The 12,047-nt window shown below is 40.3% G+C and overlaps 1 protein-coding gene across 1 annotated transcript; it reads left to right on the forward strand.

Annotated features, from left to right (window-relative positions):
• The first annotated feature begins 7,894 nt into the window (after positions 1-7,894).
• LOC141657316 (WAT1-related protein At5g07050-like) lies at positions 7,895-11,075 on the forward strand. Its single transcript, XM_074464495.1, has 7 exons — positions 7,895-8,294; positions 8,408-8,470; positions 8,584-8,700; positions 8,819-9,068; positions 9,170-9,328; positions 9,426-9,577; positions 10,549-11,075. The coding sequence occupies exons 1-7, from the start codon at positions 8,089-8,091 to the stop codon at positions 10,790-10,792; spliced, it is 1,191 nt and encodes a 396-aa protein (XP_074320596.1). The 5' UTR covers positions 7,895-8,088; the 3' UTR covers positions 10,793-11,075.
• The last annotated feature ends 972 nt before the right edge of the window (positions 11,076-12,047 follow it).

Consider the following 12,047-nt stretch of genomic DNA (forward strand, 5'->3'; position numbering starts at 1 on the left):
GGGGTGATAGGAGAGGGAGGTAGGCTAAGGTTAGAGAAAGAGGAACTGTCGAGGAAATGGAAAATGAAATGAATCTCGCGAACTTGCATTTTATATTATCGCGTCGTCAGCAGCCATACTCGGTCGAGTACTTGAGTACTCGGCCGAGTAGGCTTTACTCGGTCGAGTATAGGTGATACTCGGCCGAGTAGCCTCTACTAGGTCGAGTAAGCAATCCTATAAAGCTCATGTTATAAGCCTGATCCCTCACCCATTCATCCCTATTGTCTGTCTTAGTCAACAGGGTCGGTCAACAGAGTCCTTGAATATCCTGGGTATTACAGTCTTCCCCCCTTCAAAGAACTTCGTCCCCGAAGTTCAGCCCACACGCCACTCACCTCAGGGTTACGCACTGTGACACTATCCACCTACATAAGGGCGTACTAACTCAGACCGTCCTGACACTACCGCCACACCACATTACTCAAACAACAATCATCCATCACAACTATTCTTCCAAGTATTACCGGCCATCAACTATCACACACAAAACTTACGGGAAATAATGAATTCATATACACCCTCTTGTTAAAAGCAATACAACTACAAAACAATACCCAACCACAATAGTACACGTCACAACAGTACACGTCCCGCACACCCATACAGAGTGGTTCAACGCACATTCGTATCACTTGACCGTAACATAGATACAACTTCAAGGAAACGTAAGTGTAGCTACAATAATCTGTAACTTGAATGTAATTCCGAATACTAACATACATACATACATGTGATTCCAAGTATTATAGGCATAATTAAACATTTGTTTCCGCGACATTACTCTTCCCCTCTTAAAGAAACTTCGTCCCCAAAGTTCACCACTAATCAGTTCCCACACCCACAATTAACACATACATCCTAACTGTGACATTACTCATAGAATATAATGACTTTAAATCATGTTATAAAACTTAACCTACGACATTACTCATTTGTGACCCATAGCAACAGAATAATATGACAATCAAGTATTCTATATACATTTAAAGATGATGTTATCGAATGATAGCAGCTTTATTCTTTAACTTGTCATTTTAGTCATATACCGACCGCCAGTTTCACTCATCCAGTTGGACTTGCTATAATTGTAACCAAACATATACACGTATAAGACTGGTGACAGCTACAACATCGTCTGGGTATTGCGTTACATTTCCATATTATTTAAAGACTCATGCATCACCTTGAACAATTTAAGTTCCTTTATGTCAACCACTGCCATATAACTAAACATTCATAAATTGTTATATGATCCAAGCAATTGCATACCTGTGACGTGATCATAGTCCATCTTTTGGAAAATTGATTACACTAAGCGACACTATGAAGCACCCACACACTCAATCATACCAATGTTCACATAACCCTTACAATTCATAATTATCAAACACATAATGTCCCTGTAACAGTAATACTCGGCCGAGTATGAGTGGCTACTCGGTCGAGTATAATTGTATACTCGGCCGAGTAAGCTCTACTCAGTCGAGTAGTGTCTATACTCGTTCGAGCAGTGACAGGCAGAGAGCATTTGACGCAGTTCACATAATCCATTCACGACTTATCCTGCAACCAAACTCCCTACAATATTACCAAACACAACAAAATCCAACACGTCTCCACACGATAAGCTAAAGTAAGTAACGGCCTTATGGCCGAGTACAATCATCCAACAGTAAGAAATAAATCCAGCAAAATACACATTCAACACAAGGAAACCAATCCAGACAATACAACAAAAGGATCAAAAGCCAGGACCCTCCTCCATGTTATCGTCACCACCTGCACCAGAAGTACCTGCACCTGAACTACCCGCTCCTGGAAAGCCTGCCGCCGAGTAATCCCCTCCTAGTCGGGCTGCCGTAGTTGGCTCCCCATGGTCCCGCGAGGCAGCCAAACTCTGTCTCCTCCGGTGACCTCCAGTAACCAGGATCAACTCCGTAGCTGTGGAAGACTCCCGTGTCCATTCCAGGTCCTCTCCACCAGACAGGCTGTGCTAGCTGTGTCCCTATGCCCTGGTTATGGGCCATCTCATGCATGTTGCGGAGCACCAAAGTAGTGGAGATCCGCTCAGCCAAGTCACTCGGCTGCATCCTGGGGTCATGCACTGTGGGGTAGGGCAAGTACTGGCAAGGGTAGAAGTCATGGGCGGAGTAAGAGGGCTCAGGTACGACCGGGTCTGTCCTAGACTGCCTGACCCTACGGCGCTCTCGAGGTGGGGGAGGTGCCTGCTGCTGTCCCTCAGGCACGGTGATCGGCTCAGGTAGGTCCAAAAGAATGGTAGGATCAATCATATAGGTCTGGGGCTCAGGCCTAGGTATAACACAGGGTTCCCACTCAGCCAAATGGTCAACAACAGGGAGACGGGCAGGGTCAGGAAGTACCATCCACATAGATCTCCTTACCCTCCAGGCATAAGACCCGTCATCCAACTTACTCAACCACCTATTCTGACGCCAATACTGGGCGTCCATGGTAGGAACAGTCTCCACATACTCATCCCCCTCAGGAGGTGGGGCCACAAAATCAGCCAGTCGCTGAGCTAGGCGGGTCACTATGGCCCCGCAAGCAATGTGTCGGGTCTCAGACTGTGCCGTACGCTCTAGACTAGAGCACACTATCCCTGGAGCACTATAATAAACCGGCTTCCTACGGTGCAAGTTAAGGTAAGACATAAGTAACATGACCTCATGAGAATTAAGCTTACTCACATCATCTCTCGTATACAACAAACAAGTCATCATCCTCAGGAACATACGAAGGAAAACATGCTGCACATCATTAATCAGCATAGCACTGACACTAGGGGCAGGTCGGCCAGTCAAGAAAGGAAGGTAAAGAGGGGCACCACTATTCTTAGCAACATCACTCAGGTATCCCGTCCCCTCCTCCTCCAAACCCAGATGGCCCGCAAACTCATCCAAAGTCAGCTCGCGATCCTCATTCATGAGGCAGAGGAGACGGTCTTCTCCTTCTTATCATACTCATACGAGCTCAGGAATTATAAGGTCAGATGGGGGTAGGACTTCTTTCTCAAGTGATATAACCCCTCCATTCCCAAAATCTCAAACATATGAATTATATCTCCCCTAATCCCCAAAGTCTCTAAAATCTCGGGGTTCACACACCGAGTAGGTCAAGGACGCTTCATCAAGGCTACAAAGGCCTTGCGCTGCTTGAAATCAGAGAAAACTACCGATGGATATGCCTCCATCGGTGGAACTACAGGCCCACTGCTTGACTGACCCGTCTCAAGTTGGACATTAGGACGGGTCCTCTTATTGGGTAGGCCTCTGGTTTTCACCATGCTGCAAGGAAACAAGCTTTAACAAAGAGATTGACACACCAACATTTACCGCAAAAGACGAACTGTTTTTCAATAGTAAACAAATTTTGTGACGAACTTTTAAGACAAATTTTATCAGAAATCACCAAATACTTTACTCATTACATTTCAAATTGTCTAAAACCGAATGATAATCAAACAAAACAGAAGGTATTTCGTTTTAAGCAAACCCTAGAATTCGAAATCCAACTTTAAACCATGTAATTGCTCAAATAAGGGTATAAACAAGATTTATACACAATTAAATCCAAGAAATAGCAAGAAGAAGGCTTAATTTCAGTTACCTAAGATGAAAATTTGAAGTATTGACAAAATTATACCATAACTTTGAAAACAAAGGAAGAAATCGAATTAAAACCTTACCTTGAATTGGTTTATAGCAAGAGAGAACAAATTAACCACCAAGAATTGACCCAAAAAGTTTGAGAAAGGAAGGGTATGGAGTTTTAGAGAGAAGGAGATGTGAACATGGGAGGCGGAAATGAGAAAGAATGGGACGAATATAGGGTTTTTGTATAACCCTCTTAAGTCCTGATAAAGCAGTACTCGGTCGAGTAATGGGTATACTCGGCCGAGTGTCGACTACTCGGTCGAGTTTTCAAGGACAGTAGCGATTTTTTTCATTGTCACAAAATAGACACTCGGTCGAGCACCTTCATACTCGGCCGAGTATAGTCTACTCGGTCGAGTACAAATTTCTACTCGGCCAAGTTTCCAAAAGTGAGGACGGAATTGAATTTTTATTGTTCCTGCAAAAGAAATAACATAGTTCGGAGTTCCGTGCATTCGGCTCGTCACTGTTAGAGATTATCCTACCACATACCCACACACCAAAACGAATTTTGTACATCCATTACCAATTCGATCTTCATTTTTACCTTCATTCCTCACTTTGCTATTAAACGGTTACATTACACCTTTAAGCATACGTAGCAATTAACTACAGTACCTGCCAAGGTTTAGCTCCTATACCACCTCATCACACATTCCACTGACCATAATGTATTCCCCTTTAACCAACATTTACAAGACAGCAATCGTCACACAACATAACCATTGTCTAACAATTAATTGACTCACCTCTGGCCACACATTGCAACAATTCATTCGTCCATTCTAGGCTTTTCCACACATACCTTGACACACATTATCATAAACATAGATGCACATAACAACCATCACTAAGAAATCAACGACTCTTACTAGCTACCCTTTTTCCCGTGTCTGGCTTAAGTTCGATGGGGCCATGATTTTGAAATGAGGGCGCCTACTCACCCAAAATCTACCATCGGCTGGGGCTCCCACCGCACATACACCAGGTTCATTTTAATTGAGACCCTACATTCATTAGATTCATTTGTTCAGGTTCCAAAATCGTCGGCTCTGATACCACTTTGTAACACCCCCGTACACCAGAATGCCTTACCAAGGACCATCCCCGTGTCTGAGGGTGTCACCATCTCGGTTTCCCGAGGAAGTAGATCAAATAGGACAATAAAAGAACATTTATAATGCATTAATGTATCTTATACAATATAACTCTATATACATCCCTCTATAAAGATAAGAACTACTACACTCGTGTTACAACACTTCTAGACCGGTATCGTGATGACTCGATCCTCCAATCCTAGCAGCCACAAGCAACAGTACCTGCTAAGCCAACTGCTCACCATCCCCGAATGGATCACCGCAGATACCACAAAACAACACAGGGTCAGTACTGACTAATCAAAAGTAAAACAAATAAACAATGTAACCAGCTGATCATCCTTTAACCCAGTCTCCCGATCTCGCACAGTAACCAACTACACATTAACGTGTGTATCTCTGCCAGATTACCCATCACAACAGGTAATCCTTGCCGCCAGTGGGTGACCGCAGCCCATCCCACCTAGTCTAGCTCATCAACGAGCGAATAACAATCCCTGTCCCTTAATGTGCACATCCCCTCCCGTGGCGGGTTCCACGGAGGGCGAACTAGGGTGGAAGCCACTCCCGCAAGTGACTCCACCACAAACACAACACACACAGCATCACAGTTGTCACCACATCTCTACACCAACACCGTCACAACAACGCCCAGACACTGATGATCAGCAGATAACAATAATTATGAAACAATAACAATCTCAATTAATTAACAGTACTGAGTAGGAAAACCCTATCTCGTTACAAACCATGAAAGACATCCATATACAGCCAAGAAGGACTCCAATACGTATCCTACAACGATAACCACTTCCTATTACACAACTATCCTCAATAAACTACCCAAAAGAAACACAAGGCAGAGACTTACCTAACAAAGCGCATCGAAGGCGACATAGACGACCACCACGCACGCCATCCTTCCTAAGCGAATCCCGTCCTTCCCATGGTGGAGGTTTAGGCTATATGTATGAGAGTGTGTAGAAATGGGGTGATAGGAGAGGGAGGTAGGCTAGGGTTAGAGAAAGAAGAACTGTCGAGGAAATGGAAAATGAAATGAATCTCGCGAACTTGCGTTTTATATTATCGTGTCGACATCAGCCATACTCGGTCGAGTACTGGAGTACTCGGCCGAGTAGGCTCTACTCGGTCGAGTATAGGTGATACTCGGCCGAGTAGCCTCTACTAGGTCGAGTAAGCAATCCTATAAAGCTCATGTTATAAGCCTGATCCCTCACCCATTCATCCCTACTGTCTGTCTTGGTCAACAGGGTCGGTCAACAGAGTCCTTAAATATCCTGGGTATTACATATATGCCTTAGTGAGGCGGTTTGCCCCCCATGTGGTGGGGGCAATTTGGGCTCCGCATGGTCGTTTAGGCTCTTGACAAAGAGCCATTGAGACCTCGTGATGAGGGGTTATTAGAAACATCAACGGAATGAGTTTGTTCTTTAGAACTTTTGAGGTGTACGACTTAGTCTAACATTTTGCGCCTTAATGTTGGTGATTTGTGCTCACTTAGAATGTTATTTTTTCTGGTTTCAACTTGGGCTCTTGTTGCCTTTAGTGTAGGCATGTTGGTGGTGTCGCGACACTTTCTTTTCTACCCAAATGATAGGCTTTGTTCGTGGCACTTGTATTGTGTCGTTTTGGGTAATTTGGTGCGAGAGTATATATATTTGACCATTATTTTGGTTTGCAAATAAAAGATTTGTTTTAGAGTCTTGCTTGTGTGTTCTTTTGTTCACCATTCTATCTTTAATTTTGTGATTAACAATGATTATCTCATACTTTTGCATTGACGTTTGGAAGTTGTTGTGCGCATGGCAGTTTGTTACATTATTTGGCCTTCTTTTGGTATGAAAATATATTGTAGTTTTAGCTTGCGTCATTTGATATTTTGTATATTGGTTATGTTTATTTGTTGCACACTTGGTTCTTTTGTCTGTTTTGAAGATTGAGTTTAAGTCAGGGTGGAGACTACTGAGATAAGTAGTGATTTGAGGTTTGATTGTTTGATATAAGCTGATTTGGTTCGAGTTAGACAATTGAATGAAGCCAAGGTGAAAATTGTTAAGATTTGAGTGACCTACCAATCGTTTCCCAATACTATTGAACTTGTTTTCCCACTTATCCTAGGTCTCTTATCTTAGTGCGGAATAAAATCTTATAAAGAGTTGTATGTTAGTCTAGGTTAATTAAAGAGAGGGGGATAATTGGTGAACACAATTTTATGCACGGAGTACTCGATTAGTTAAGTTCCTTATGAGAGGAAGCTTAATTCGTATCGAACTCTAATTGGATGGTTTTCTCTTGCTCTTTGGAGATCGAAAGAGTTTGTTCGAATGTTGGTGGTCTCAAGATCATTTTCCTTGATCTTGTTAGTGAGTTCTTTTCAGGGTGAACTTTATTTGGAGTAAATTTTTTTGTCCGTTGAGATTACTAGGTATATTTGTTGATAGATTTGGGTAGGGTCTTTAGACTTTAGGTCTAGTTTTTCTAAGCTATTATTGATCACATGTATTTACTGGTCTATTGTTGTACTATTATTTGCACATTAGCGAAATTTGCTCTCTTTCTCGATGGACATAACTTGTGATTTTACTGGAGAACCAAGTATATCTTGTGTCAACTTATTTGTCATTTGTTCTTTTATTGTTCTTTTCACTACTATCAATTCAACATACTCTTGGGTAACTAAACGTCCAATAGGAATGATTGATCCGAATAGAGGAGGTAACTTAACACATCTAAATAATAAGGAAAATGCAACGAATTGACCTAGACTCGAGAGATAAGTTTAGATTGTTCTTGTAGTTCATCCTCACTTCCAAATCAAAAGCAAATACAAGTGACATAATTTACAGTTGTGGTTTCTATACACAGCAAGCACTCCCAATAAAACTACCTATTATATGAAATGAGAATATTCATTGGTACCCTACTTAGGCCCATTTCTTTCACTCAAATTCTGAAACAGATTCCCACAAACTACTTAGTTACCACAAACACCAAATCTTATCAAAGAAATGAAATAGAATAATTGCTACTCTTACTATAAACTTTATAGTAATAAAGTACTCCCATCATTTACAAAGCAAGTGCATGCCCTATAAATACCAAGGCATTTGCAACCTTGTTCATTAGGAAAACATAACCGCTCCCTTAGCTACAAGTGTTTTCTTAACAAAACTTGAGATATTTTTTGTGTTTCTCCTACAAAATAAAATAAAAAAGAGAGAAAATTCTAAGAAAAACAAAAGCAAATTAAAATGGAAGGAAAAGGAAGCAATAATAATAGTTTCTTTGAGAAAAGCAAACCATACATAGCCATGATATGCTTGCAATTTGGCTATGCTGGTATGAACATTGTTACTAAGGTTTCCCTAAATGGTGGAATGAGCCACTATGTCCTCGTCGTCTACCGCCACGCTTTTGCCACCGCTGTGATTGCTCCCTTTGCCCTTATTTTTGAAAGGTACAAGACACCATTTGCAGACACTTAAAATTTATTATCGTTGCATTTAAAAGTAACTAAACGTTAAATAATGGTCAATTATTTACGCTTGGTTTATTATCTGCATGTTTCAGGAAAGTGAGACCAAAGATGACACTTATGATTTTCTCACAAATTTTTGTTCTAGGACTACTTGGGTAAATTCTTGACTATCCTTCACCTAATACTAAACTAATTGCTCATCACTAGTCGTATCACATTTAATTTATGTGTTCTAATCTATTGTTTTTGCAATTATGTCCTAATTTAGGCCTGTAATTGATCAAAACTTCTACTACATGGGATTAAAATACACATCTCCAACATTTTCTTGTGCCATGAGCAACATGCTACCTGCCATGACATTTGTTATGGCCCTAATATGCAGGTACATACATATTCATCATTAATTAAGTACAATTATTCAAATAATTATAAAAACTAATTATTATATTTATTTTTAAGAATTAATATCATAAGTAACATAATATATTTTTTGTGATTAGGATGGAGAAGGTGAACATAAAAAAGTTATGGTGCATAGCCAAAGTGGTGGGAACCTTAATAACAGTAGGAGGTGCTATGTTGATGACATTGTACAAAGGTCACATCATCAACATGGCATGGTCCGGCCACGTCCACCCTACCGCTCATCCTACCTCTGCCGCTCTTGCTGCCGCTGACAAAGATTGGGCCAAGGGATCCATTCTTCTCATCCTCGCTACTCTAGCCTGGGCCGCTTTTTTTATCCTTCAGGTATTTATCAGCTGAATTAACTAATAAAGTTCGCCTCCTATTATTTTTAACATAGTAAAGCATATTATTATATGAAATAATTTTTTTTCTTTTTTTAACAGGCTATAACAATGAGAAAATATACGGCTCATCTTTCACTAACAGCATTAGTGTGCTTTTTGGGCACCTTGCAATCAATTGTCGTCACCTTTGTTATGGAACATAAACCATCGGTTTGGACTATTGGATGGGACATGAATCTTCTTGCTGCTGCTTACGCGGTAATTATCATATTTTATTAGCTCAATTCAAAACACTATTTGTAAATACGAAGTATATTTTTCTAAACTCGATATACTTGGTTGTTCGATATATCAGGGTATAATATCATCAGGAATTGCATATTATGTACAAGGAATTGTGATGGAGAAGAGAGGGCCTGTTTTTGTGACTGCTTTCAGCCCTTTGATGATGATCCTTGTGGCCTTCATGGGTTCTTTCATTCTTGCTGAGAAAATTTATGTTGGAGGGTATTTTTCTTTTCTTTTCTTTCTCATCTCAAAATTAATCACTCAATTGAGCAAATTATATACTCCCTCCGTCCCGGTCAATTGTTGTCCTTTCGTTTTGGCACAAAGACCAAGGAATGAGGAAAAGGCCAATAACTAAATGACAAGTGGAACAAATTGAATGAGAATGATCAAATTACTCAACAAGTTCATACTTAAAATAGAAAGGACAACAAATGATTGAGACACCCAAAAATGAAAAAGAACAACAAATGACCGGGAGAGAGAGAGTATCTATTTGTCGATTTTATTTTTTTTATCAATATTTTAGTTAAAAGTAAATAAATAAATGAGACGGATAAATAATTTTATTGTCTACAATGTCAATAGTAGTACAAGATACACTAGTTATTACAACAAATAAAATTTGTCACTGAATTTCCTATACAAACTATTACGAATACGTATTTACGTAGCTGCATAATTATACTGCCTTAGCATGCATGGCTGCTTTTTTATGGCAATCCGAACAAAATAGGGTAACCCTTACAAATTCAACTCGAGCTTCTATTTTTTAAACTGGTAGCCTGTTTATGTGACTTGAGGAATTGGTTGCTAAGCACAAATGATTATAAAAATTGAACCAAAAAGAAGGCCAAATAAGTAGGAACTCGAACCAAAAACAACCAGTTACTCTTCCTTAATAGTTAATCAGCCACCATTAGTTAGTAACACACGGGCACGATATAGTGACACGTGGAACTCGGAAACAATAATAATAGTAGTAGCTAGTAGTATCAATTTTCACTACATGATACGACATGTTCCATAATCCATATAGGAGTACTTTGTTAAAGTAGCTTTAATTTTGTGACCCCCATGATACCATTTGTAACACACCATGCATGTCAATTTATTAAAAATATAACGTCACCAATTATACAAGTAATAATCACTAACTTTTTCAATTTTTCATTATTTTGATGTATCAGTGTTCTTGGGGCAGTACTAATTGTGATGGGGTTGTATTCTGTTCTATGGGGCAAGTACAAAGAGTACAAGGAGAAGGAAGCTGAGGAAATGATCCCTGAAGTAATTAAGGGCTGTAACAACACTGACAACCACCATACGACCATCATTCTCGACGATGTCAAAGTAAACGACCCCGAATTGAAGAAAATTGAAGTTGTTACCAAGCCTGTGGATATGGCAGGACCGATGGGACAAGTAGTTTAGTATAGTTCATGTAGATTACTAATAACTGTATCATGGTGATTAGTAAGGGACGGGGAATGGCAAGCTGATCACTGAGGGGAAAAAAAGAGGGGCGTTTTTGACATTTTGTATCGCCTTCTTAGTTTGGTCAAATCCCAGTCTTTACACCCATATATAAATGTGGTATATATAGCTTTATATAATGGATTTCATAATCTTCAAGACCTCGACAACTTAGTCACAATTCGATGGTACTTCATGCATTCTATACTCTCTTCCTCTTACTCATTTGTTTAGCTGTTCTTATTCTTTGTAAGCATTATTTAACTAAAGGTAAACAAATGATTGAGATAGAGGGAGTACCATGCATCTATCAAGTACTATTGAGAAATTATCGTCAATGTCCCACGCGCAACAGAAACAACTAATCGACAAATTATAGATAACTTTAAGCTAGACTAAGATAAGACAGTATTTTGGGTTAAATAAACCCAAGACAAAACCTCTCAAACCGAGAGTAACATCTGTTGGAAGTGATGGCTGGTAAAGCCATTTGCTCTTTCCAAAATTCCTTTCTTTGTCCCACATCGGTGGGTGAAGAATGATTTGGTCACTTTATATTAACTAGTGTACTCCACTAGTTAATTGTGTGGACCAAGGAGGCTTTTGTTGGGAGTATTGGGCCAGTGGGTTTGGGTCCAAACACACACGCGCGCGCGCGCCGACCCGGCCCGGCCCGGCCCGGCCCGGGCTCGGGTAGAGCACCTTACCTTTTTGCTCTTGTGTGTATATGGGCTGTCCATATGCAGTGAATGTGCCTAACAGTCAGTCAATATGACTGTTAGTGGGAGAGAGTCTTGCTCCCCGTTTTTCTCTGTTGTTGGCTGCGTTTTAGACCACGGTTTTTGGCTCTCTAACTGCCTCTGTTTATTATAAATAGAGCATCAGTCGACATCAGAAAAACACACAATTCACACTGCTCTCTCAATCTCAAATATTTCCTCTCTTCTATAATTTCTGGGTAATGGTTATTATTTTCGTTCCAAGTCTCACAGTTCCGAGTGGGCGCGGCGAGTGGAGACCGTAGTGTTATCCTTGGGGAACTACCGCACTACCGATCGCCACCACGGGCCGTCTAGGAATATAGTTTTCAAGGCGTGGCTCCTTTACCACGCACTACGAATCGGGTTATATCTCTTTTTTTTTTCTTGCTTTACATTGTTATCGCTTCTTTACTACAACAATTTGAAAACTATATTTTTGTTGTTGTTAATTG

The sequence above is a fragment of the Silene latifolia genome, chromosome 5 (assembly GCF_048544455.1).
Source record: "Silene latifolia isolate original U9 population chromosome 5, ASM4854445v1, whole genome shotgun sequence".
NCBI lineage: Eukaryota > Viridiplantae > Streptophyta > Magnoliopsida > Caryophyllales > Caryophyllaceae > Silene > Silene latifolia.